The 24103-nt window shown below is 35.3% G+C and overlaps 1 protein-coding gene across 1 annotated transcript; it reads right to left on the bottom strand.

Annotated features, from left to right (window-relative positions):
- Positions 1 to 10215: 10215 nt before the first annotated feature.
- Positions 10216 to 23183, bottom strand: LOC106132109 (protein hairy). The gene is made up of 4 exons (XM_013331434.2): positions 22892 to 23183; positions 12530 to 12625; positions 11892 to 12180; positions 10216 to 11630 (listed from the first exon to the last, which is right to left on the bottom strand). Exons 1-4 carry the CDS (start codon positions 22991 to 22993, stop codon positions 11347 to 11349), a joined length of 771 nt encoding a protein of 256 aa, XP_013186888.1. The 5' UTR covers positions 22994 to 23183; the 3' UTR covers positions 10216 to 11346.
- Between the last annotated feature and the right edge of the window lie 920 nt (positions 23184 to 24103).

The following is a 24103-nucleotide window of genomic DNA, read 5'->3' as shown; positions in this document are numbered from 1 at the left end:
TTATCAAATCAGCCGTAGGACGTAGGCCTCCCGCAATGAGTTCCACCTCACTCTATTGGAAACAACCTGCATATAACGTTTCCCCGCAGACGTCACCAGGCCGTCGGTCCAAATTGCAAGAAGGACGAGAAAAGATACTACTTCCCTTTCTGTGCAGAATGTAAAGGCCAATCGATAGAAAGGCTCAAAAACTTGGAAGTCCTTGTTTTGGCGGTGGGTAGCAATTTGTCACTATCTCTAAATTTAGCCAGTAAAATAACTTGAAATGAGATATCAATGAGTAATATGAACTTATTATTCTGTGACAGCCCTAGTCAGCTTAGACCGGTCGAGCACCTGCCTGGGGCACACGCCACGAATGCTCCGCACTGAAGGCTTTTTTGCATTTATTATTTTATAGAAAACTGTTTATTATTTTGTTTGTTGAGGATTTTTGTTTGTAATAAAATTATTCACTTCTTATTGCAATGAATGTAAAAATGCTACACTTTGTAAGAAAATGTATTTTTAGAATAAGGCACTGTCCAATAAATTGTCGTGTTTAATAGTTGTAGTTGTACGTGCCAGAAGAAATAGAAGGCAATTTTCAAGAGTTCTTTCTAATGAATCTGAATCTGAGCACTACACCGGTTGACTTTAAATTTATCAGTATTATTAAACTTAACCGATTTTGTGATTGATGTGTGTGATTTTCGACTGCGTGATGATTCTGAGTTATTCAAGTATATCATATGTACGTTTGGTATATTTGTCATAGTAAGTACCTACTAAATTTTCACACGTTAGATAAACTCACACTTTTATTTACTTGTACTATAAATTTTGTAATAGATTGTATATATAATACCTATTAAATAGATGATGAATGATTGAGCTTATGGGTTATTTTCTAATTGTCTGACTAAAAGGATTGCAATTTCGCCTTGTTATTTATTGTCCATGGCTGTGTTGGCTATACCTCGTCTAGTCTACCGTACGCCCGTTTTGGGAAAAATGTTATAATTCCTATCATAATTGGGCACTTTAAAGAGTTGCTAAAGAAATTCGACTTTACTTTTTACCGTAATTCCTCGCTATTTCCACTGAGCAAGCAGCCTTCGCTGTCCTCACCGCTCTCCCAGATAAGCCGAGACGCGTGCATTTTATTTATTTTACCATTTTTAAGGCGGCCGCGCGCCATCTTGTTCTTTTTGTTCGGGCGCACGCGGCGGTAAGTCACGAAGTGGCCCGTACCACCTTGAGGGCTAAATAGCACCTACGCCGCCTCGACCTCTACTTATTTACAGCCTACTGGTCTGAAATAGACCGCAAAATGGCTTAAACAGACGGTTCGTGCATGTAATCTCTTAGCAATCTAAAGGAATCGTCATAAATGATCAGATCAGCCATTTTATATGATTGAAGAATGATTTGTATCGTCGTGACTCATCTTGGGATATAAAATTTTATTTATTAAAGTGCACTACTACGTATTACATTAATTTCTATTCTGTTCCCTCTTCTTGATAAGTAGTACCAACCAACGGTATTAAGTTCGTGTGAAAATGGAACTTTTGGGAGAAAAAATATTCCTTGTATCCCTCTAATTGAGGGTCTGAACTGAGACGTTTCGTTAGTGTCACCAGTCCCATGGGACGACTGGGACAATATTGTCTCACTCGTCTCACCACGGTACTAGTGGGATAGACCGTTTCCTTTTCAGGCACTGAAACCTAAAACGCAAACTATCAATGGTAAACATGTCCATGGTATACCTATTTTTTCTTCGAGTCATACTGAACGGTAGTATTGAGGAAGTCAACATGTCTTATACCCTGTTATTAAAACCAGACATTTAAAAATAACTGTCCCAACAGACGGCTGGTAACATTGTATGGTATAGCTTAGGGCACTCACGTAAACCGTATCTTTGGGGAGATAATGTAACATGCAAGTTTGTTTAAGGCGATCGTACCTATAAATTAATAGCAAGTTGCTATCAGCTTTTTTTTTTCTTAAAAATATTATCAGTTTAAAGGCTACGTTTGAAAATGGGACTTGAACAACCACTATTCAAAATTTAAAGAAACTGATGAACCATCGCAGCGATTTACATGTCAAAATGTAACTTACGAATGTTTTACATGACGTACATATTGTTGCAAGCTGTATAAAGCTATATGGTTTTCAGTAGAGTAGAACACGACCTATATGTCTTTTCCTTCGCAAGTCGTTAGCGACTAAAAGACAAAATTACTTAATAGGGACTGAAATCCCCAAGACAACTGTCAGCCAATAAAGTAAAGAATATAAGAGCTGTATATAGAGGTATTTATAAATATTCAATTAGTTACTTTGTGTAGTTAAGAAGTGCAAGCATGAAACTGTGAAATCATAGAGTTACCGCTCACCACATAATAAGTTATTTACTCTTTAGAACTTATTTCCAAAAACAAAGCTTTCCAAAAGCGATAAAAGTAGATTTAACACGTACTACTTTTACCATGACCGCTAATTGGAAAATAGCGTTTAAAGTAATAGCCATAGTTACTTAATTATTCCCCATAACATTATATTTTATATTATTTGTTTTCTTTTTATATTGATATTGTATATGGATAACAAATGTAAAGTCATATGTTTGTTATAATTTATGTAAGCTTTTACATGAGTTTCGAGTTGCCAGGAATTTTGTGTTCCTTTATTACTATCTTACAAATTGTAAGTACCTATAAGATAAGGATAAGATAAATTTCAGCTAATTAAAACAAAGTAAGTAATATGAACGCTGCGGATCTCATGCGATGAGACATAAACAAACAATTTGGTTGTATCCTGTCAATAATTGGTCTGTTATAAATTTAGAATTTTATTAACTCGTAAAATCGCTATTAAACATTACGTTACTATAAAAGTCAATCCTACTGACCTTAACAACTTGCATTACTTTCAAAACATCGTTTCTATTTTAAAGCTTATTTTGCGAGAAATATCTATATTTACAACATTTTTATATTTTAGTGCTACAATTAATAATCTTACAAAGTATACTCGCTTTTGTCTATATATTGTCGTAAACGACTGCCCTCATTCTCAAACTGTAGATATTTTATTAACTATGAAACAAAAAATTTTTGAAAGAATAAATGTTTTTATTTTTAGTGATTCTTCAATCAGATCATGTTTTTTTTTCATATAATTTATATAAACTGTAGATATTTTATTAACTATAAAACAAAAAAAATTTTGAAAGAATAAATGTTTTTATTTTTAGTGATTCTTCAATCAGATCATGTTTTTTTTTCATATAATTTATATAACTAAGTGAGCCTACAAAAGCGCAGAATGGAAATTTGGGAAGTAAAAGGATTAGAAAACAATCAATTTAGACCAAGATCCAAATAAAATATCATCAATGGGAAAGAGGAAAGGCAGACAAAGTGGCAAAGATTTCGCTTGCTCGAGACAAAGTAGTAAGCGAGCTTGCCTTGAACACAAGTACGCTTGTACGCTCACGTAAGTACGAGTCGTTTCATACAAACGATTGAGTCGTATGAAACGAGAGAACACAAAGAGCGCCTTACACGCTGAAGTAAATACATTCTGAAAGACTTGTGAAGTTTGAGAAATGATGACTGATGAGCGGTGGTGACTAAGTTCGAGACATAAGAGTCTTTAAGAAACCGAATAAAGTTTGAGCAGCACAGATACCTGAAGGCTATGGAACTCGACGGCACGATAAAATTCCTGGCGGTTTTATTTTAAGGCGCACATTAACAGCGATGGTAATTAAGCATCGAAATGTCGCCGCCATCCGCAGTGAGGCGTCGCCCTAAGTAATGGCCTGGGCAGAACGCGATTAACGCGAACACCGACCAATATATTACAAAGCTACGCACAAACAACGTGTAATTACCGAATTCAGGTTGTGGTCTTCGAGGTCGAGATCAAAGTTTAAAGCGAACCTCTCTTCCTTTTTATTGTGTTTTTTTAAATGTCGAACTGGGTCCTGAAATTATCAATCCCTGAGTTTATCGAAAAATAAAATTGACATCTAATTTTACAAAGAAAGTAAGTCTTATGCCAAGGGTAGAGTCTTAACGGATTTTTAGTTCATAGATAAATTGATACTAGATACCGCAATAAAATGTGTGCCATAAAAAATAATTTTGATTTTTACAAGGCAAATTCTAAAATACACATTTCTAAAATTTGAATATTTATGTCAACTGCTACTTTTGATTTTGTTGCCGATGATCGCTTCATTCGTTTAACACAAATTTGTATTGTAAGTAAATTTACTCATTATATTGTTTTTATTCATAAGCCATTACCTTATATTTTTGCTTACACAAGTGACTTACTAATGCTTGCACATTCAATTAGTTTAAAATGTATTAAGGATACGAAAGAAAAGATCAAAGAGATTAAAACATGCCGACACGCAGTACATGGATTTTACAACAGAATAAATTTATTTAGCCATTGGTGAAGTCTTCGAAAATATACTCGTACGAGTAGTAATCGTTGTCGCGCGGCTCGAATCAAACAAAAACTGAATTACGCTTAACTCAATTGGTTAATCAATTCAGTTAATTTGAAGCGATACCGACCTTCTTCGCTGGTGTAATTGGATACTTTAAGAGGCAGTTTCGTGTAATAATATGGTTTAGTGCGGTTTCGTGCGATAAAATCCTAAAACAATCAAAGATCTAAGTTTTAGTTAAACTAAAAAGCATAAAAACTATTTATGGTAAATAAGTGTGTGCCGTGTGGTGCCCGGCACCAATACAAAAATACATTTATAGTATCGTTGAGTTAGAATCTCGTAACACAAGTTTCGAACTTTCTTCTGGGCTAACTCAATGTCGCGTACATATTTATTTATGAATATACACAGATATGTATTTAACAAAGCTTTTTACGTTTTTTTACCACATTGCTTTACTACGATAAAAAGTAATACATTTCTTAAAAAAACAAAACAACTATCAGACATAATGAAGGCGTGTTCAAAATGAATCGAATGGTAAACTAACCTCAGTTAGTCGAGATAACAGCGATATAAGCGAGCTTTGAGCATACAAGCGTGTATGTAATTAAAGATTCCTGTACTTTTTCAATGGACAATTTAAACTTTATCTTCCTATCGAATAATTATAATTAATTATTCATTGTTAATCGCTATAAGTAATTTGCTAAAACTGTTTACTGCATGTATCTTTATTATAGGAGTAAGTATGTTTAAATAAGTACATTGATTGGGGTAAGTAGATAAAAGTTGTTAAAAGAGCCTCTTCTGCTTATCCACATACGCAAGGGGGCATTATCTAAAGTTAGTATTTTACAGATACCTTGGCAGATCTATAATACTTTACAATCAATCACACATTTTGATGAAACATAATTTCTTAAATTATGTTGTCATGGTGAATGCCACATTTTTTTCTGTTTCGAATTAGTCCGATGTTTTGCGAGGCACCAAGCATCTGCAAATCACAGTGACCACACGTGCTTAGGCCACCAACGTGGGTGGTTTACAACCATATTTTTTCAGAGTAAAATAAACATCCATTTATTTTCTTAGTCACCATGGAGTACTAAAACAGACACGCAAATCGCTCGGTACATTAGCTTTGAGAAATGATAGATGCAGCCGCCTGCAATTGATCATGAAATCGAAAGTGACAAAGTCGCTTCTTGAGTATCATGATATGTATGCGTATAATTTTTGTGGCGCTGAGTTCTAATTTCGAATAATCGACTTTAAAAATAATAATGTTACTTCAATACTATAGCTCTCACATGGAGGTAGGAAGGGGCCGTACTCAGCTAAAATAGTCCAGTAGCCCTCCCCAGTTTTACAATGTGTTTACATTTTAAGCACACAACCAGTCCAAATCATGCAGACGACCAAATAAAATTATCCTGTAAAAAAATCTATTCATATATATATATCATATAGGTACCTAGTTCGATTTCTACGCCCAACACCATCCTAAGTACCGTAAGGAAATGTAATTTCTCCTAAAAGGTACTTAATTGGTACCAGGCTTGCCTAAAAAATATTCTTAAATACGGGAAGTACTTAAGAAATTTTTTTATACCAAAATTAAAAAAAAGCTACATAAACCGTTTTATAAATTAATTTATCCGCATATTTTTGCTGCCAGTACTTGCTAAAGTTTCAATAAGTACGTAATGATAATATGGTCCAAAACATTGATGAACATGTTGAGCTAAGTAAGCACTCATAATGGAGTTTGTCAAGAAAATTATCTGTACTTATACGCCCAGAAGATGGTCGTTTTGGTCTGGTTTAAATTGCCATACCCAGGCCAGTGGACCACCTCGATTGCTTAATTAAATTAGGTAGTACTCCAAACATAATCCATAAAAATCAGTTTAAACAAAAATTATGTGATTCCTGAATTGTGGTTAAATTATTTGTTAATTTATTTTCATCGCGTAAATCCAATTCCCCACACTTTGTAATTGGTTTTATAAATAGTACGACGACTGGAAATTAAAAAAAAATGTAAAATTCAAGTATTATCAAAAAATGTAATCCTTACCCTAACTAATATTATAAATGTGAATTTGAGTTTGTTTTTTATCTAACACCAAGGATGTCAATTTACAAATCTACGGTTAACTAAAATTTGTGTTGTTTCTCCGGAGCTCTTATCTTAATTCACCTGAATTCTTCTTACTTTGGTCACCGTAACTATAAAAATTTGACCTAGACTGAATATATAATATGACCAAGGCTAGGTATATTGAGCCTTAGATATTAACAAAAGAAATTCCAAGTGTAGGAAATTCGCGGGCAAAAGCTAGTTAAAAACATGGAAATATTGGCATGCGCGAGCGCCCTTCACCCGGCTCTCATTACGTCGTGTCATGTCATATGACTGATTAATTGGACAGCATTACACTGATACATCTAAAAAACTAAAGTCTTAGCAAGATATTTATTACATTTTACCAGAATTCTCACTGGTTCCGTATGAATAATAGTATAAATTTGCTTGCAAAATAATAATATTTCTCTTCTAAAGCACAAAAGAAAAATAAGTACGAGACTAAAGTAGGTATCAACCTATTAATTTATAGTTATACAAATAAACTGTATCTTTTGAAGTGCAAGAAATAAGTAGATATACAGTCTTCGTCAGAAGCAGTAACAATGGTTTCATTTTTGAAAACTTCTGCATAATGAACATACGGACTTTGCTCCAAAAAGATCAAGAAAAAATAGCTTAGACGTCAAGGCAATTTAAACAATAAAGCTCTTAACTACATACTAAACATTTGAATATAAATAATCTTATAAATCAATAACCCCAAAAGATTTCCATTACAAGGAACCCAAAAAATACGAGTAAAAACATGAGTACATGCAACGACCTTTCGGTAACGAGGGGCCGTCACTCAGAATCAGAATTGGACGGATCCTTAGCATAAACCGACTCTTGTTTCATTAAGAGTGCGCAAGTCAAAAGATACCAACGCCATGTATACAATAAAATCACTCTGTAATAAATATGCAGCGGCAGTGATTAACAACTTAGCCTACATATTACACAAATATTACTATTCATGTTTTCTTCTTATTAACTTCTGCTGAAATGTCTATTTATATTTTTTTAAATAGATTTTTCTAAGTAAGCATGCACAACTTCATGTCAGTAAAACTCTACTATTCTACGTTTTTCTGATCTGCAGATTTTCGCGCGGATGACAACAAACTAATTCAAATCTTCTCTTAAATTCCAATTCTTATTATTTCAATCAATATTATTAATAATCAATATTTAATACTGTTGAATTGCTCGTGGTGTTTTATTGAATTCAATCTAAGCGCGCTCTATGTATGATAAGATGGAAGATTGGACGAATCGAACATCAATTAATATGCAAGCCAATGGTAACATACTCGTAATACAAGTATTCATGACTAATAAAGCATTCAAGCGGCTTTAAAAAATTATGATTTTGTCTTCCTTCTCTTATCTTTTTCTATTAGGCATATTATAAATAGTACAGCCTAAGAAGCAAAATATGGAAATGCGGTCCAGTTTTCATCATCTAGGCGAGGAGAAGACGCTTTGTTTGGATGTAATTTATTTCAAGACACAAATATCTCGTGTGCTATGATCTGATAATAAATTATTATAAGCATTAATTTACACAAACGCAAAACAAACTTTGTATTGCCTAGTTTTACCTTAGTCGCAACATTATTTCAGTGTTGAGACAACAAATCAAAATTTCTCAATCTCGTGTATGCCAGAGGGCTCAATAATAACCAAAAATTAGCCGCCATAGATGGCAAATTACAGTTTAGTTTTCGCAAAACAGTAGTTTACTTAGTCCCGAGCGCGCCCTGGGTGGCACGGCAGATGCTGGCCAAATTAATAAAAATCACTTTTCGATTACTTTCGGTCATTAGAGTCTGATATCGGCACAAGAGACGTCATCTCATGCATTTTAATGCAGCCCGCAATGCGAGAAATAAACAGATTTCATCGGAGTCTTGTTTCAGGTTAATAACGATTAAAAATTTGCAAGCATATCTCGATTGGACGTCGGTATCAGATAAATAGTAATTTACTTCACATTCCAGAATACGGGGCCGGTAAATTAAGGATTTATGTAAAGAGAGTCAATTTGTTCATATAGAATACGTGACTAGTCAGGAATGTAAACCCACTGTTACTTGTTTATATCAACTTCATTTTACACTGATTCAAATTGCGTCCATTATACCGGTATGTGATTTGCCACATAATCTTTTTTTCACAATTATAAGAAGGTTTACTCACATAAACGACCCTGTTCACATTTGTCCATGTTGAGAACTACTTATCTGAATCGAGTGCAATTCTAAAACGAGATAGACAATTTATTTCAAAGTCATTCGAAATCTTCTCACGTCTCAATATACACGTTCGTTTGAAAAATCTCAGAGTATAATTAAGCGTCGCAAAAAGCAATGGTGGCCAATCGCAGCTGCATAATAATTACCAACCAATAACTGGCTATTAGGCAATGTCGGGATGTGCAAACAAATATAACGTTGAGGTGTAGGTCTAACTATAAATTATTTTCTTGTGTTACGAGTAGTTCGACCACCTACGGTTCCATCTCACACATTATGAACGAATCAGCATTTTTCATACATACACACATCAATGTATGACAAAGCGAAGAATGTCAGGTTTAGCTACATGGATTAATTATGTAATTGAATCAATAACAGTATGGTAGCCCATCTCTTCTAGTAGAATACCAAGACAGGTAACAACCTAACAAACTCGTGCCATCCATACCTCATACCAAGTTCATACAGTCTTCCGCTTGATAGACTTTTGCACTCTACATAGGAAGAGAAGCAGCAGGCCCAGACCACATCTCTTTATCTCAGAGAATGTGATTAAGTTTGATAGAAAGATAGGGATGAGGGTAGCGTGTTCCTAATTTAAAATAGTGTTACGATCTTGGTGGCTTCGCTTCGGACCCCGGGTATATTTAATATCTACTTTTCCTCCTGGTGTAAACCCCGGTTATATCGTCACCTCTCTAGAAAGGAGCACCAAGTTTCTGACTATGATATATAGTTTATTACACGAAGCGACTACCATCTGATCTCTGCATCCTATGCAGGGGAACTTAACCCATATTGGATCATGGTAAAACTGCACTTGGTGTTTGTATTTTTTCCTTACGACATCCATAGGAAAGAAATGAAATGATCCTATAAAGCGCCCGGAATCCTTTTCAAATGATCGTATACATACTTTACACTACTTATCATACCAACAATACTTAATGCTTGCCCAGAGCACTTGTAAGTTATATCTTTATATTTTATTTACTAATTTATGTTCACAGAAACCATCGAAAATATTAAACAAAGAAACCAATTACATTGGTTCTGCTATTTCAAAAGAAATCTCTTCCATCAGACCCGAGATAGGAGACAAAGATATATTTTAAAAAATTGTGCGCATTGTAATACTTTCTGTAGAATCGTCCATGTTTAAACATTAAAACAAGTCATGAACAAGCTTTTAAGGCGATTAAATGTCTTTTGTTTTTTTCCCCCAAATGATTCTCAGCTATTTCCGGGTCAACCAATCAATTCTTATAAAAAGCTTCAGGATTTCTTATTAAATATGTTTTTCCCTACATAAAAATTAGATTAAAACACAAAAAAAATTAACAAGATGCTATTTCTGAATAATTTTATTTTTACATTAATGTCGTAGGTATACTTTCTTTTAGGTACATCAGCTTACATTTACACATCTTAAATAATATCACTTTATTATTTCCATATAAAATATAGATACAGGCATCAAATTAATAAAATAAATTGTCTATAATTAAGGTTGTTCGTAGAAATTAACGATTATAAAAACCTACCATACGATAAAATCATACGTTCTATAAAATTAAAAGCCTGTTTCACAAGTTTATAGAACAAAATCCGCGTTTTTATTATAAATAATATATAATAAATGTTTAATAAGTGCCCGAGCGCGGTAACTGGCGGAGGAAGACTATACGACTACTGGTTTATTCGGTAACAAATTATATTGTTGAGCACATTATTATTTTATTAAATAATACGATTTTTACACTGCTATCATTATACACTAACTTAATTCGATACTCCCTTTCTGTATAACGCTATAAAAATAGATGTTTACAATAAATTGACTGCAAATAAACTGGCTTAATGTCACTCGTTTATTACAAAATTAGAATATTTTTAATTATACATTTAAGCTATATATAGCGGAAATAGAAAATATAATCATATATTCTAGTTCAACATGTTAGACGAGTAAATATAAAATAAGAATACTTTCCTTTCGCTACATAAGAAGTATCGAAACAACTTAAACATAATGGAAGACTATACGATTTTGCTGTAAGGCACGTAGAATTCTATGCTGCCGTTTTATTGATACTGTACTGATAAACGTAACTAAATCTGTCTTAATTATTGTAATAAACTATAAAGGTACATGGCACTAAGTCCTAATAATTTATCTCTATGTAACGTAAATAATTTAATTTGGGTTCAGTGCCCCTTTACATACATGAAATACTGCCACAGATGTCAACCACAAAATCTACACTTAGTATAACTTAAATCAACTTCTAAAAACAGAACTTTCGTTATTAACAAAACTAACGTATCACACACTCGTACTGACCTCACAGTAACTCTATAAAATCGACAAATATTTCTATTTAATTGTTTATGTATTATACTAGGAACTTTAATACTCTGTAGTATGTACAGTGAAATAAGACTATATCACAGAATCGAGTGAAGGAATGAGGGGGATGTCACCACGGTCTCCATGGTTTGTCTTCGGGGGGTTGTTTTCTGGTGACGAGTGCTAAAGGGGCTGGTTCTTCTGTGGGAGGAGGGGGGGTACTCCAGCCGGAGCTGGCGGGGGAGAAACACCTGGGTTCTGAAGAGGAGGATGAGGAGGCATCTCGTGGGGAGAGTGGCACGAGAGTGGGGACGCTTCCTAGGGTACTTGCGCTAACGCCGGCGGGCAACACTAGTGCTATGTCCCCGTTGGACAATCTCGTTGGCACCACGCGCACACCTGAACCGGGACCCGCTGTGGGAGAAAGGTTAGTATTAGTTTTATCTAATTTTATCTACTCTAACCCCGAAAATAAAAAAAAACTACTATTAGTGTAGTTATCTTTAAATCTCACTTCCAAGATGATTTTGACCTTCGAATCTCGTGACTATTTACTGTGTCTAATCCATAAAGGATAAAGACGGGATATGCATGTGCGCGTATGGTAAGTAACAGAGCTTAAAGTTGATTTAAAAAAATATTTGTTACTAAACTAGAAATCGAGTAAACATATACCTGATATGAGTATAGTAGAATGAGTAGGAGCTGCATCTTCCGGGTCTGAAGGTGGCGTCGGGGCTCCCAGCGGCCTAGTTCCCGGGGTGACTGAACAGCTCTCTAAATGTCTCACAAGTCTCCTCCTCAACCCGGTTTCTAAGCCCGGGAACTTGGCCACTTCAGACACACATTGACGGTAACCAGCACGGAACCTATCTGGGGAAGCCGCCTCAGAACGAAGACCTTCGAGATGCTTTACTGTCATTTCTAGAATATCAGCCTTTTCTAACTTCGAGTGTCTGGCCGGCTGTAAAGAAAAAAAATGTTGTAGATGAATATCGTAGAAGTCTCGTGAGCGACTAAATATCGTAGCGACCGTAGCCACTCGTAGTCTTGTCGTAGTTTCGTAGCAAATCGTAGCATGGCAAAATGTACATATTTATTATTAAAGTTTTCTTTTTAAAATTATTGATTCTTGCATCGGGCCAGTAAACTTGATATACGATATTTTATTAAAATTCATATATGAATAAGAATTTGACGCTTCGAAACCGATAAGTATGAATAAGTCTTAAAACTTTAATTTTACCCACACTGATGTCATAAAAATGTAAGTTGTACAATAAAAAAATAAAGAAATTGAATGAACCACTCACATCTTTTTTCATAGCGTCGAGGATGAGCGCCTTGAGTTCGTTCAAACAGTTGTTGATGCGCGCACGCCTCCGCTTCTCCATAATAGGCTTGTTGCTCTGTAACAATGACGAAATCATTAGAAACATATTTAAAAAAAAATTACTAATGATGCATGTATTTTATTATTTATTATTTTCCCACAACTTAAACGCTATAGCCAATCTACGCCATAAAAATTCTACACAAATTACTCGTACCTGTCATTATCTACTCAATTCTATCAGTCTATCCAAGACCAATAACGGTCTACCTCGTAATGGGTAAAGACCAAGAATATGCAAGTATGTAATCTACGCAATGTTAATTCGTAGAACTTTTGCAAAAAATACCAAGTGACTTATTATACAGATCGAATTGTTATTATTGCAGTTTTATTGTAAGTAGTTGCTGGCTGTAAATAGAACGGTAATCGTGACATTGCGTATGGAGCGTGACATAGGGCTGCGGTAAATATATGAAATTGTCTCTGTGTGAGCGAGAAATCTGGAAACTTTTATTAACTTTTATTACAAGATTCTTATAATACATTGGGTAACGTGACGGCATAACCGATTCCAGATCGTATGTTACTACAGTTACTATATGACCTACTCATATAATTGATTTGTTCAATTAAAAATAAGAAAACATATTAATCATGTTTTTGTACCTCTTAAATCTAATTGAAACTGAAACTCTAGACTAAACAAAAAATAAAAAACATTTTCTCGGCAATACAAAGTTTTTTTTTTAAATCAGCATGTTTAATTTAAAAAAGATATTTCTTATAAGAAATATTGGCCATATAATAGATCAAAGGCCTCAACTTTTTACAGCCTGCCCTAGCCACGCGCGGCTCTAATCCACTATTACATGGCGCGGCGCGTGCGCTGCCAAGGTGAAGGTCGCCGTGATTGAACGCACTCGGTGACGCCCGCGTCACGCGTACCCGACCACGTGACAGTGTAGGGCTGACTGTTCATAGTGAAAAAGACAATATTGACCGTATGAATTATCACTCATTTGTTTTTATCGTTAAGTTATTAATAAAATCACGTCTGAAACCTAAAGATTGATCATGACATTATGTATGTTTACATGTGGTATTCTTGTGACTACAGATACTACTTTATATATTTTCGGCTTCCTATCTGAACAGTATGCAATAAGCGATAATGATAATCATCATAAAATCTCGCCTCCGTCATAGAGGGGTAAGTAGAGACTACATCTTTATACTTGTCACGATCTTAATGGTAGTCTTTTTAGGGGATTCTTGATCTGATCTTTCACCAACTATCTATAAAGTAAAATTTAGCATTATTGTGTACAAAAGCTGTAATAAATATTTTAAATGGTCCGTTCAAAAGTTACCGCCGCCAGCCCTAGATTCTATGGCAGCAATTACTGTGCACCGTGCTTCTGTCTGTGACGCTTTGTTAGCACTTCAATGGTAACCACACGGCTACAACACAGCGGCTAAATTGTTACCCTTTGGTAACATATGACGTGTCGCTTAATTTTGACGGTGGCCAGTATTATAAGAAAAAAAAAAACAAAAATTATCTACAATCTACTCGTAAATAATACATTAGTTGCTATGACGAGGATATCATATTTTAAATTAGTATGATTGTGAGAGACTGGTGACTGAACTAAGCAAAGCCTGTATCTCAGGACACCAGCCTCTACCCAATTGGTGTAAGTCAATAAAGGGTATACAATATTAGCCTTTAGTTTTAAAGACGGCGTATATTATAAATAAAACTTTAAAGCAGTAGGTACAATATGTAGATGTATTTAAATTTGACAAAAAAATATGAAAAATGAGGAAATCATAATTTAAATAATTATTATTCGTACTAATATTGATAAATAAAATTTTCATGTAAACTGAATGAATCACTACTGCCTGAAACAAAAACAAATGGAGATGTCTCTATCTGAAAGGCTAAAATATTTTTAAGTTCGTAATGAGAACTTGATCAAGAAATTCAGTACAACATTTTGCTCTCAATATCGCTCGCGCACATTGTGATTTGTCACAAATTCCACAACATCATCCTTTTATTTCCGACAACAAAACAGAGTACTTGTTTTGTATGTAATTCTCTGTTCTCCTCAATCCCAACTTGATATATGTGAGAATTCATGAAGATAATGGTCAAGTAAATAAAGCTACAAGGGACGACAAACAAACAAATAATTTCTCATTAAATAATATGTAGGTAAGTCAAATTAGTGTGATTGCATTTCGAGAGGCACGTGTCCGCCGGCGCGGCGTCGCGACGTCACTGTCAGGTGACGAACCCAAATATAGAGACTACAGAACTCGGCTACAGAATGACACATCACACAATACGGTAGATCTTGTTGACGAATTCCTAGGCATAGAATCAACTGTAATCCAGAGCTGACAAAGATCAAGTTCTACAAAAATCAATAGGGATCTAGTAAACGTTTCCTCAAATTCCACTTTAAACTTTCAGGGGAAAGTTATGTCAGAGGATACCCTGAACCGACGACATTGACCAGATTAATGAATGTGGATGAAGCGAAAGTAGTATGTAGATATCGTGGCAATTGGAAACGATGTAGCCTATTTCTAGTCATCTGGGAAATATGCGTGATTTTATGTCTGTATGCAATATATCTTCTCTAAAAATATGTTATGTATAGCAAAACATTTAATACCTCACAGTATAGCCCTTTTTATTAATTACCTACTTTATTAATTATTACAACATTAAAAAAAACATTATGTCTCGTTAATTTATTTCGGTTTCTCTCGACTCGAATAAACCCGATAACATTAGATGAAGCACGTCTTTGATTTCTGCTGATTATAAACTCTGTAGATGACCAATAAAAAAGAGTTATTTCCGTACTCTTATTACTTTATTTCAGTCACACGCCCACCACGCCATACCACACCTAAGTTCTCACAACATTTATATCAACAGTCTAATCGCTTACTAGCGTGCTATTTCTGAATTCATGTAGGCAGATAGATTGGGTACCTACAGGTATTCCCTGTTTTAGCTGTTCATTATGCAATCCTCTAATTTAATTCTAAAATATGTATGTATCATTACTTTAATCCTGAATCCATGAGAAGGAATTATATAATTTGTAGGAAATCCGTTTTCCTATAAATCTTTTATAAATAGTGTGGTAGTTCTATCGTTTAAGTTGTAATAGTCATCGTCATCTTGGAGTTATTTCCGGTTCAGTGCTTAACTCATAGTATAACGCTTCATTACAAAAAAGGACGGATTTAATTTAGCTTGGTATTTAACTTCATTACTATGGCATAGACGCCGGCGATAAATAGCAACAAAAGCGCTCAACGTGATGGGTTGCGCAATGTTTGGCAAAGTCACGCACGTCTATCCTCAGAGTAACCGTCTGAAAGTTGAGAGCGTGAACAATATTGTAACAACTAACTCTGCCTATCGGTAGTTCCACAAAAAACTAAGAAAATGTGCTCAATAATGAGGATTTTTTTGGAATGCAAACGCAAATTCGCCGCGAACTAAGCTCGCGTATAAGTAAAATCTCATTAAATTCTATTCCCGCGTGAATTTCAGTAAATCAGCTCTTAGCACTCACAGCAGTCCACATTAGGAACCTACATATCAAATTTCAAATATTATGGACCCACCAGTTTAGGCTTGTCGTTGTGTTGCGTTGACGTGTCAGTCAATCAGTGTCCTCTTTTATTTTTACAGATTACTACTAGCTTTCACCTGCAGATCTGTCGGTGTGAAATGTACTATGTCCTTCTCCATTCTATATGTATGCTCAATTTCATGCAATTGGGTTGGGCGGTTTAACTGTAAAGAGGTAACAAACAAACAAACTCACATTCGGATTTATATTATTATGGAAGTACGGATGTAGCTATTTTCTATTCTTTACATTAAGTCAACTTTCCACTTTCATATGAGTTTAAAAACTTATTTAAAAATGATGCAAGCAAACAGTCGCATCCAGCGGGAAACTATTTCCCGCAGCCTGGCACGCGTCCAGTGCGGCGCGTGTACAAATATCAGCTGATACATATATTTGTCTGTCAGTTTGTGTGACACCCGCGTCTGGAGGCCGGCCACGGCGCGCCCGGCCTGTCTGCGGCAAATGATTTACACACGCTCTAAAAAACTACAGGAGAATTATTACGTCATTTCAAAGATAAATCTTGATTGTCGTAACAGAAAAAAATTATGGACATGTGAGTTGATCATTACGTAGTGAACATTTTAGAGAAAAAATAAAGGTTTATTCATGGATCAAAATGAGATTACAGCATCTGCGAAAACCGTTACCATTTTTGATCCCGAAACTTATAAAATAAACATTCTGGAATAAGATTATGCAAATAAGTACAACAAGGAAATATCAAACGGAAGTAAATTGTTTATGCAGGGGACACGCAATCCAACGTGACTTGATAGCTGAATGCTGATACGCACAGGTAAACAATGGACACGACAGGCGTGAACAGTGCACTTTATCTAATCTATACACGTGTATGTTATTGAGCGAAACGATAATAGCCTCATTTTAAATCCTCGTGAGATTGATTGTAAAATCTATTCACATATATAAATAATAGTGTACAGTCTAGAGGAGTAACCATCGTGTCACAGTTAGGACGAGATCCAAGTATTGTTCAACGATTCTCGAAATTCCCAAAATACACGGCGGAATGCAATGAGCCCGATGACGGCAGAACATTGGCAGTGCAGAGAGGTTGCGTTGGCGCACGCTTCGTGTCATGTAAGAGATATGTTTAAATTATAACACCAATCGCGCTCCATGAACTGGGATTAAGTTAGTATACTTTGTTTTTTAGGTAACTTAAAATTTTAATCTTTTTTCAACTTATTCCCGTAATTTGGGATCGGCTTTTTTGTGTGACTTTTCTATTATACCAAGACTCCTTGTCTATCTGGACCGTCATTGTCAACCAGGTTGCCCGGGTGCTGACTTGATTTTATAACTAAGATGCGTACATAACGTAAAATATGAAGATTTTAGATAGGCATATCATTGTACGTACTCTCATTGAGTCTATGCCCCAGTTATCTAGCAGCTACAATAAGGGAAAAAACTGTGATTACAATAATAAATACTAGGTCCCGTCTGATCGTCGCGTGCCAAACTTCAGCGCGTGGGAGCGGAGAACTTCCGGCACGCGTGTTGGCTAGAGACGCACGTGCCTTGTGGCGTGGCGTGGCGATGAGGATAAACCAATATAACAGATAATGTCACTTCAGTGGTAGTCACGCCTATAATTATGTTATCTCTCAAGGTTATACTACTGTTATGCTATGTTTGCATAAAAGAAAGAAGAAAGTTATATTCGGATCACCTTCCACTACATTAGTCCCATTTCAGGAGCGAAGTTGCGCCCATGTCTACGTTTTAGTAGTGGGTAAGCCAGGTCACATGAAGCTACTCTTGTGATCTTCGTGACTCTGTTTGTAAAGAATCCTCGCACTAAGCATTCAAAATATTTATGTGAACACTAGCTCTCGTGCACAGTTCCGCCTGCGTTTAAACTAAAATTCCTGTTTTCCCCATGTAATGTTCTTGTAAAAAGTTTAAACTATATTAAAATCAAGTTTTATAAAAATCAGTTCAGCATAGTGATTTCGGTTCTCATAGAATTACAGAAGCGTAAATGTAGACGAATGCGCTGTGTTTGCTTGATTTCTCACAGCTCTATCCTAAATTATAACAATTGAAAGCAGCGACTCTTTGTCCTCCTAGTTTAAGTCTTGGTTGCGTTACTGTTCTGAAGTAGAAAAAAAAGAATTTACAAGAAAAGACTCCATCTGACCTTCACAATTGTGCAGCAGGACCTTACCCAGCTTTGATCAACATGACCAATAATCATTCATTTAAATAAATGTAGTTGACTCAGAAAATATCTTTGGAGAGAAGCGAGTATTTCCTTAAATAGATCCGATCTCATCCTACATCTAAGCCCACAAACTTTCGCGTGTATTTGCTATCGGAATCATTACACAGCATATCAACAACACCCGCATGCGTAGGCGCAGCGGGCGTGGGCGCTACACGCGACGGCGGCGCCCCGTGTGGGCTCAGGGATGACAAGGTTTCATGATTTACATGTTGTATACTGTAAATAAAAGTAAACATGCCAGCAAATAAACAAAATAACAGAACAAGGAAATTAATAGATTCTAAGATTAAGCGATAGGCAACCTGTCACTATTTGAATCTCAATTCCATTAAAAAGCTATACATGATATTTCAGTCTTTTCAAGACTGTCGGCTCCGTCTACCCCACAATGGATACAGCAATAATATATATGTATGTATAGAGTTCTTTACTACACTCAAAAGACCCTCTTAGATATGAGGTTCGTCATTTGACAATACTAGCCTAATCGAAATTAACCCCAGCTAAAATGAACCAGACTAAGAAGTTATACATCGCATTAGTACAAAATAATCCCCTGAGTCACTACTTCAACGCATACTAAGTCTGTCATTCCTCAGTGGAAGCCCTATACGGCAGTGGGACGAATGACGCCGGCGATAGCAGCGATCTCACGGCAGCCATGATTTTATCACTCGATGATGGATCGACTACTATATCGTAATAGCTTCCTGTGTTTCAAAGCGGCTTGCGGCACTGCTACTAAGCGCTGCTCCATGCGATTCTTTCGCCCATATATTAAATTTAAAAGGTTATTTTATCCTTTAATTATCTTTTTTTCATTTAGTAATTAGATAATACTAGAACTTATTCCTGCATGCGACGACGCTTGCGCAGCTAAAGCCGGGTTTGGCTATATTTGATTCAATAGTTGTTAGTGACTTGAATTAGACGGATTAGAGACTTTTATACCGTCTGGGCATCTGGATTCATCAAAATCAAGTGCTTTAGCAGATCCATACATCATTTAAGAAGCGAATCAAGAAGATTCAATCGTGCAAATTGAGTAAAGATGAGACGCCTCGCTAGTGTGTCGAAGGGGCGTGGGCACACTGCGCACATTCCCACGGTAATTAGCCCACGATAGAGCCCACGCGACCCGACGGTCTCCGCGTCGACCCACGCACTGACTCACCACGCACGTCTGCAAACGCTAGGGTTGGTCACTGTCGATCGCGAGACACGTTCCACGGACGTAGATAGTGGAATAATAATTTATACCTTACTTAACAACTTGATTAGAATTATTTACCAAACTATAATAGTTTTATTTAAAATGCCTACAACAATTTAGTTGTGATTTATCTTTAAAAAACTTTAACATGTAACATTTAAGCGAAACGCAACTAAGGCTGTCTACTCATTAGGTACGCCTGTTTGAAAGGATTCAAGACTATATTTCTATCATTTAAATCATTCACTAATCATACAAATCCGTCACTATGTGTGAACCCTAAATTCTAATATACAGTAAGGAACGGGCAGGAAGATAGGAAGGATCCATGTGGGAGGTGATATTGCGTGCGGATAAACTACTATCTTACATTGTCTGAGACATGAATAGTAGTAGTTTCTAGCTGTAGAAATCTAAACATCTAGAAAAAGAAATAGAACAAACACTGGCACTACTAAATTATTGCGACTTCTCAGAAAAACAGATATTATTTTCAAGAATAAGACAAGATTGTTTTTCGCATTAAGCCTCTTAGGAACAATTGAAATATTACTATGACAGTGCAATAGTTATTATTTTTAAGAAATGAGACAAGTTTATCCCATTATGTCTCTCATAATATGAGAAGAATTAATGAAAACATTATAACTAGCATACTTACGAAAAGTGTCTGGCGGTGCAGCGTAGGCGGTAATGTAACGGCAACAGAGCCCCATTACTTTTCACGTGTTATGGAGATACATACATACAGATTATCACGTCTATATCCTTTGCCGGGTAGACAAGAGACAACAGTCTTGAAAAGATTGATAGGCTACATTCAGCTGTTTGGCCCAATGATAGAATTGAGATTCAAATAGTTACAGGTTGCTAGCTCATCGCCTAGAGGAAGAATCCAAAGTTTATAAGTTAATCGCCTTTTACGACATCCATGGGGACGAGATGAAGTAGTCCTATTTATTGGCACCAATAAAAACAAAAAAAAAGACAAACATATAATAACGCCTCTTTAATAAAGTGATAGATATCTGCCTATGTGAAGAAGATACTCTCTCCTACATCTCTCTACTTGCCACCATTCATGCATATTTATTTTGCTTATCCACAATCAAAAATCTTTTCATGCAAGCTTGTAGTTTTAGGGTACTACTCATGATGACATGAATAGAATAGAATTATATCAAGGTGGGTCATTCGTTTGAGCCTTATCTTTCCAATGTTTCCATCTTTATATATTTAAAGATAATTGTATAATTTATACACTTCAGACATAATCGCAAATAATAAAGAGGCTAAAGTCAAAACATTGTAAATCTTAGTGTTTTCGCGGCGCCAATCTTCAACGCTCGGATTACGCGAGTCGGCCGTATCGTAAATACTTCCACTGCCACTTTGTTGAGTCTGTCGCGAATTTATAAATAAATTCATACAAAGCAACAGTGTACAGATGACAGCAAATAGATTTATTTTGCAATATTCTTTTAAAAAATACTAATGTGTTCAATGAATTACTGTTTCAATAATAAAGTCGGTTTGGTTTGGATTCAATGGTGAAAACTGTAAATTGATGACTTTTGTGAATTTAATGTATTTTTCAATGATGTATTTTTCAATGGATTCAATGGTGAAAACTGTAAATTGATGACTTTTGTGAATTTAATGTATTTTTCAATGATCGGAGAACAATACTACGTATGTCTGACAATATACCATTTAATGTCTTCCATAAAGAATATGGATTTTGATCATACGTTGAAATGCAATGATATTCTACTTTTATCCCTTACTGGGCGTGTAAAGCCTATAATCATAAGTACCTATAGAAGGGCATTTAACTGGATAGTTAGTGAGGGAATTATATTCAGAGACAATGACAAGTTGCCAGCCCATTGCCTAAATGATGAATGCGCGTGAAGAGAAGTTGCTGGCAAATATTGTGTCTTTCCTCCTCTTCCAGATGGTATGGAAGTATTTGCGCAATTTGAAGTAAATACGGCGTGATCTACTGCTAAATGATTGAAATTGAGTGTGACCGTGTGACAGACGTGTCGCTGGTCACGACAATCGTGAGTGCGGGCCGTGACGCGTTACTTCGCGCCGTTTGCGAGACTGTGCTAAATGGACGTAGAACGCGGAGATTATATGAACAACACTATGTGCTAATACAGAATGTGACTGAAAGGGAGTAGTGACGTTTTTACACTTGAGTTTTTTACGTTTTAGAAACAATTTTAAAATTTTTCATATAACTGAGTAGATTTGTTCATAGTGTTTTTTAAATATATATTTTTTCGTCACATCGTTAAATATGACAAAATAATGTATTATAAACTAAACGCATTCTGGGCCCTGAAGTTTGTCGCCTGAAGGTGCAAATGCGCTACCCAAAATAAGAGAAAGAACTAGTATTGAAAATGATAAGTAATTTTTGTATTAATAAATTTTTTTATGGGCCTCAAGTTGATAAATATTATTTTACCATCTTAATATTATCTACTTACATTAAGATGAAAAAATAATATTTATCAGAAAGCCTAGAAAATTGTGCCAAAAATAAGAAGAAAAATGAATAAATTGTAATAAACTTTAATATAATGTGATTAAATATTTACCTTCATATCCTATTACCTATGTAAAACGAAGATAACTAATAAAACACGTAGGTAGGTATACTACTGAACTTTTAACATTGATTCCAAGTCTAAAAATAAAAATACCAAAAAAATAATATTTGTTACAATAATATTTAATTCAAGCGCGTTGATGTCTCTTGCAGCTCTTTCTTATATCACTATAAAAATAAATATTTCATCTCATGTGCCATGCAGTTAATAATTTTTTTTTATAACTTAATACAAGAGTCATTTATTAATCTCGTTATTTCTATTTACTTTTAAAACTTTAATTTAATCTATTAAATATATTTTGGTTTAGTTTTTATAGGAATAAAAAGAAAAAATATGACCAATATTTTATGTGCAAATAAAATCTTCATTTTCTTTTCTAATGACAAGTTGTTACCGCTACCCCGTTAATGTCACCGGCGTGGATAAATACTTTCCATAAGTACAGTTTAAATAACTTAAATAAATTATGACGTCTCATGTCGTTTCATATTTTTTTTATTGTATACATAAATTATTTTACAATTTTTTTTTTATACATAATAATTTATATACATAATAATTTATAACTCACCCTTCTATTATCGCTAGTTTTCTTCTGTTCCGCCGGCGCAGTCATGTTGGCCACAGGGTTGGACGCGCCCTGCTGCGGGCTTCCCGATATACCAGTCACCATCGTTACACTCACTCTAAAGTCACTGCATATTTTTTTAAACTTTTGGTAGCCGCGATAATTGGTGGAAGTAAAATACGTGCGTCACGGACGGCGGTCGGCGTGCGACTGTCGCGGGTCCGCCACGGCACGGGAGCCCGAGACGAGGGAAGGCACGGCACGCGACCGCGGTTCGTGCGGCCTCTCGCGTGCCTCCGCGTTATCAAGCGCTTGTTCGCACTTCGCACGATGCGATACCATGCACGGCGGTGATTAGATGATATGATAACGTGTATCTATAGCCTAGGCTCGGTTAACGAAGCGCTGAAATAATAAAAATCTCTTTCATAGCTGTAAGTTCATAGATGTAAAAGAAATCTTGTATCACGCCTTTAGAGCACATTGTTGAAATGAAATTTTATAACTCTACTTTAAACATATTTAAGAAACAATTTTATGAAAAAATATTATTATAATATTATATTAAAATCCCTCATCGTTTTATTTTTCATTAAACTAATTTTAATGCAGCTTGGCAAATAAACAAAATATGTTAATAGTAAAAAAAGTTATAATGGTTTCAACATTTTTAAAATTTCATTTAAAGACAACGACTTTTTTATTATAAGACTATGGTATGTATTAAGTACATTTGTCACGAAGCACTAAACTTTAAGTTCTACTCGTATAAGGTTTTTTTTTCTATCCACAATAAGTAATACCATGATATTGAAACCCGAAAAGCAACTCACATATCATCTTAAATAGATGCAGAACATTGGACACGTGTAGCTATTTATTCAAATAGCCGCTGACGACATCAGGCGAGACGCCTCTAATGTATTGACACTGGGCATAAATTTGTACGTGTCTACCGCCCGCACATCAAAGGCAGGCGCCGAGACGACCGCAGTAGATAAAACTAAGATAACGACGTTACAGATGGTTATTTTCTAAGCCTTTACGTATTTGCGAGAAGTAAGTCCATATTAATAAAAAAAAACACCTATCTTTAACCTATAAGTTCTTATCATCGCCGTAAGAACTGACGTCATAGAAGCAAAATCTTTTGAAAAGAATAGGAGAAATCTGGTAAATTTATTAACTTTCCAAGTGTATTTTATATAATTTTAG

Source organism: Amyelois transitella, chromosome 13 (genome assembly GCF_032362555.1).
Source record: "Amyelois transitella isolate CPQ chromosome 13, ilAmyTran1.1, whole genome shotgun sequence".
NCBI classification, from domain to species: domain Eukaryota; kingdom Metazoa; phylum Arthropoda; class Insecta; order Lepidoptera; family Pyralidae; genus Amyelois; species Amyelois transitella.
This window is presented reverse-complemented; position numbering and strand designations above follow the sequence as displayed.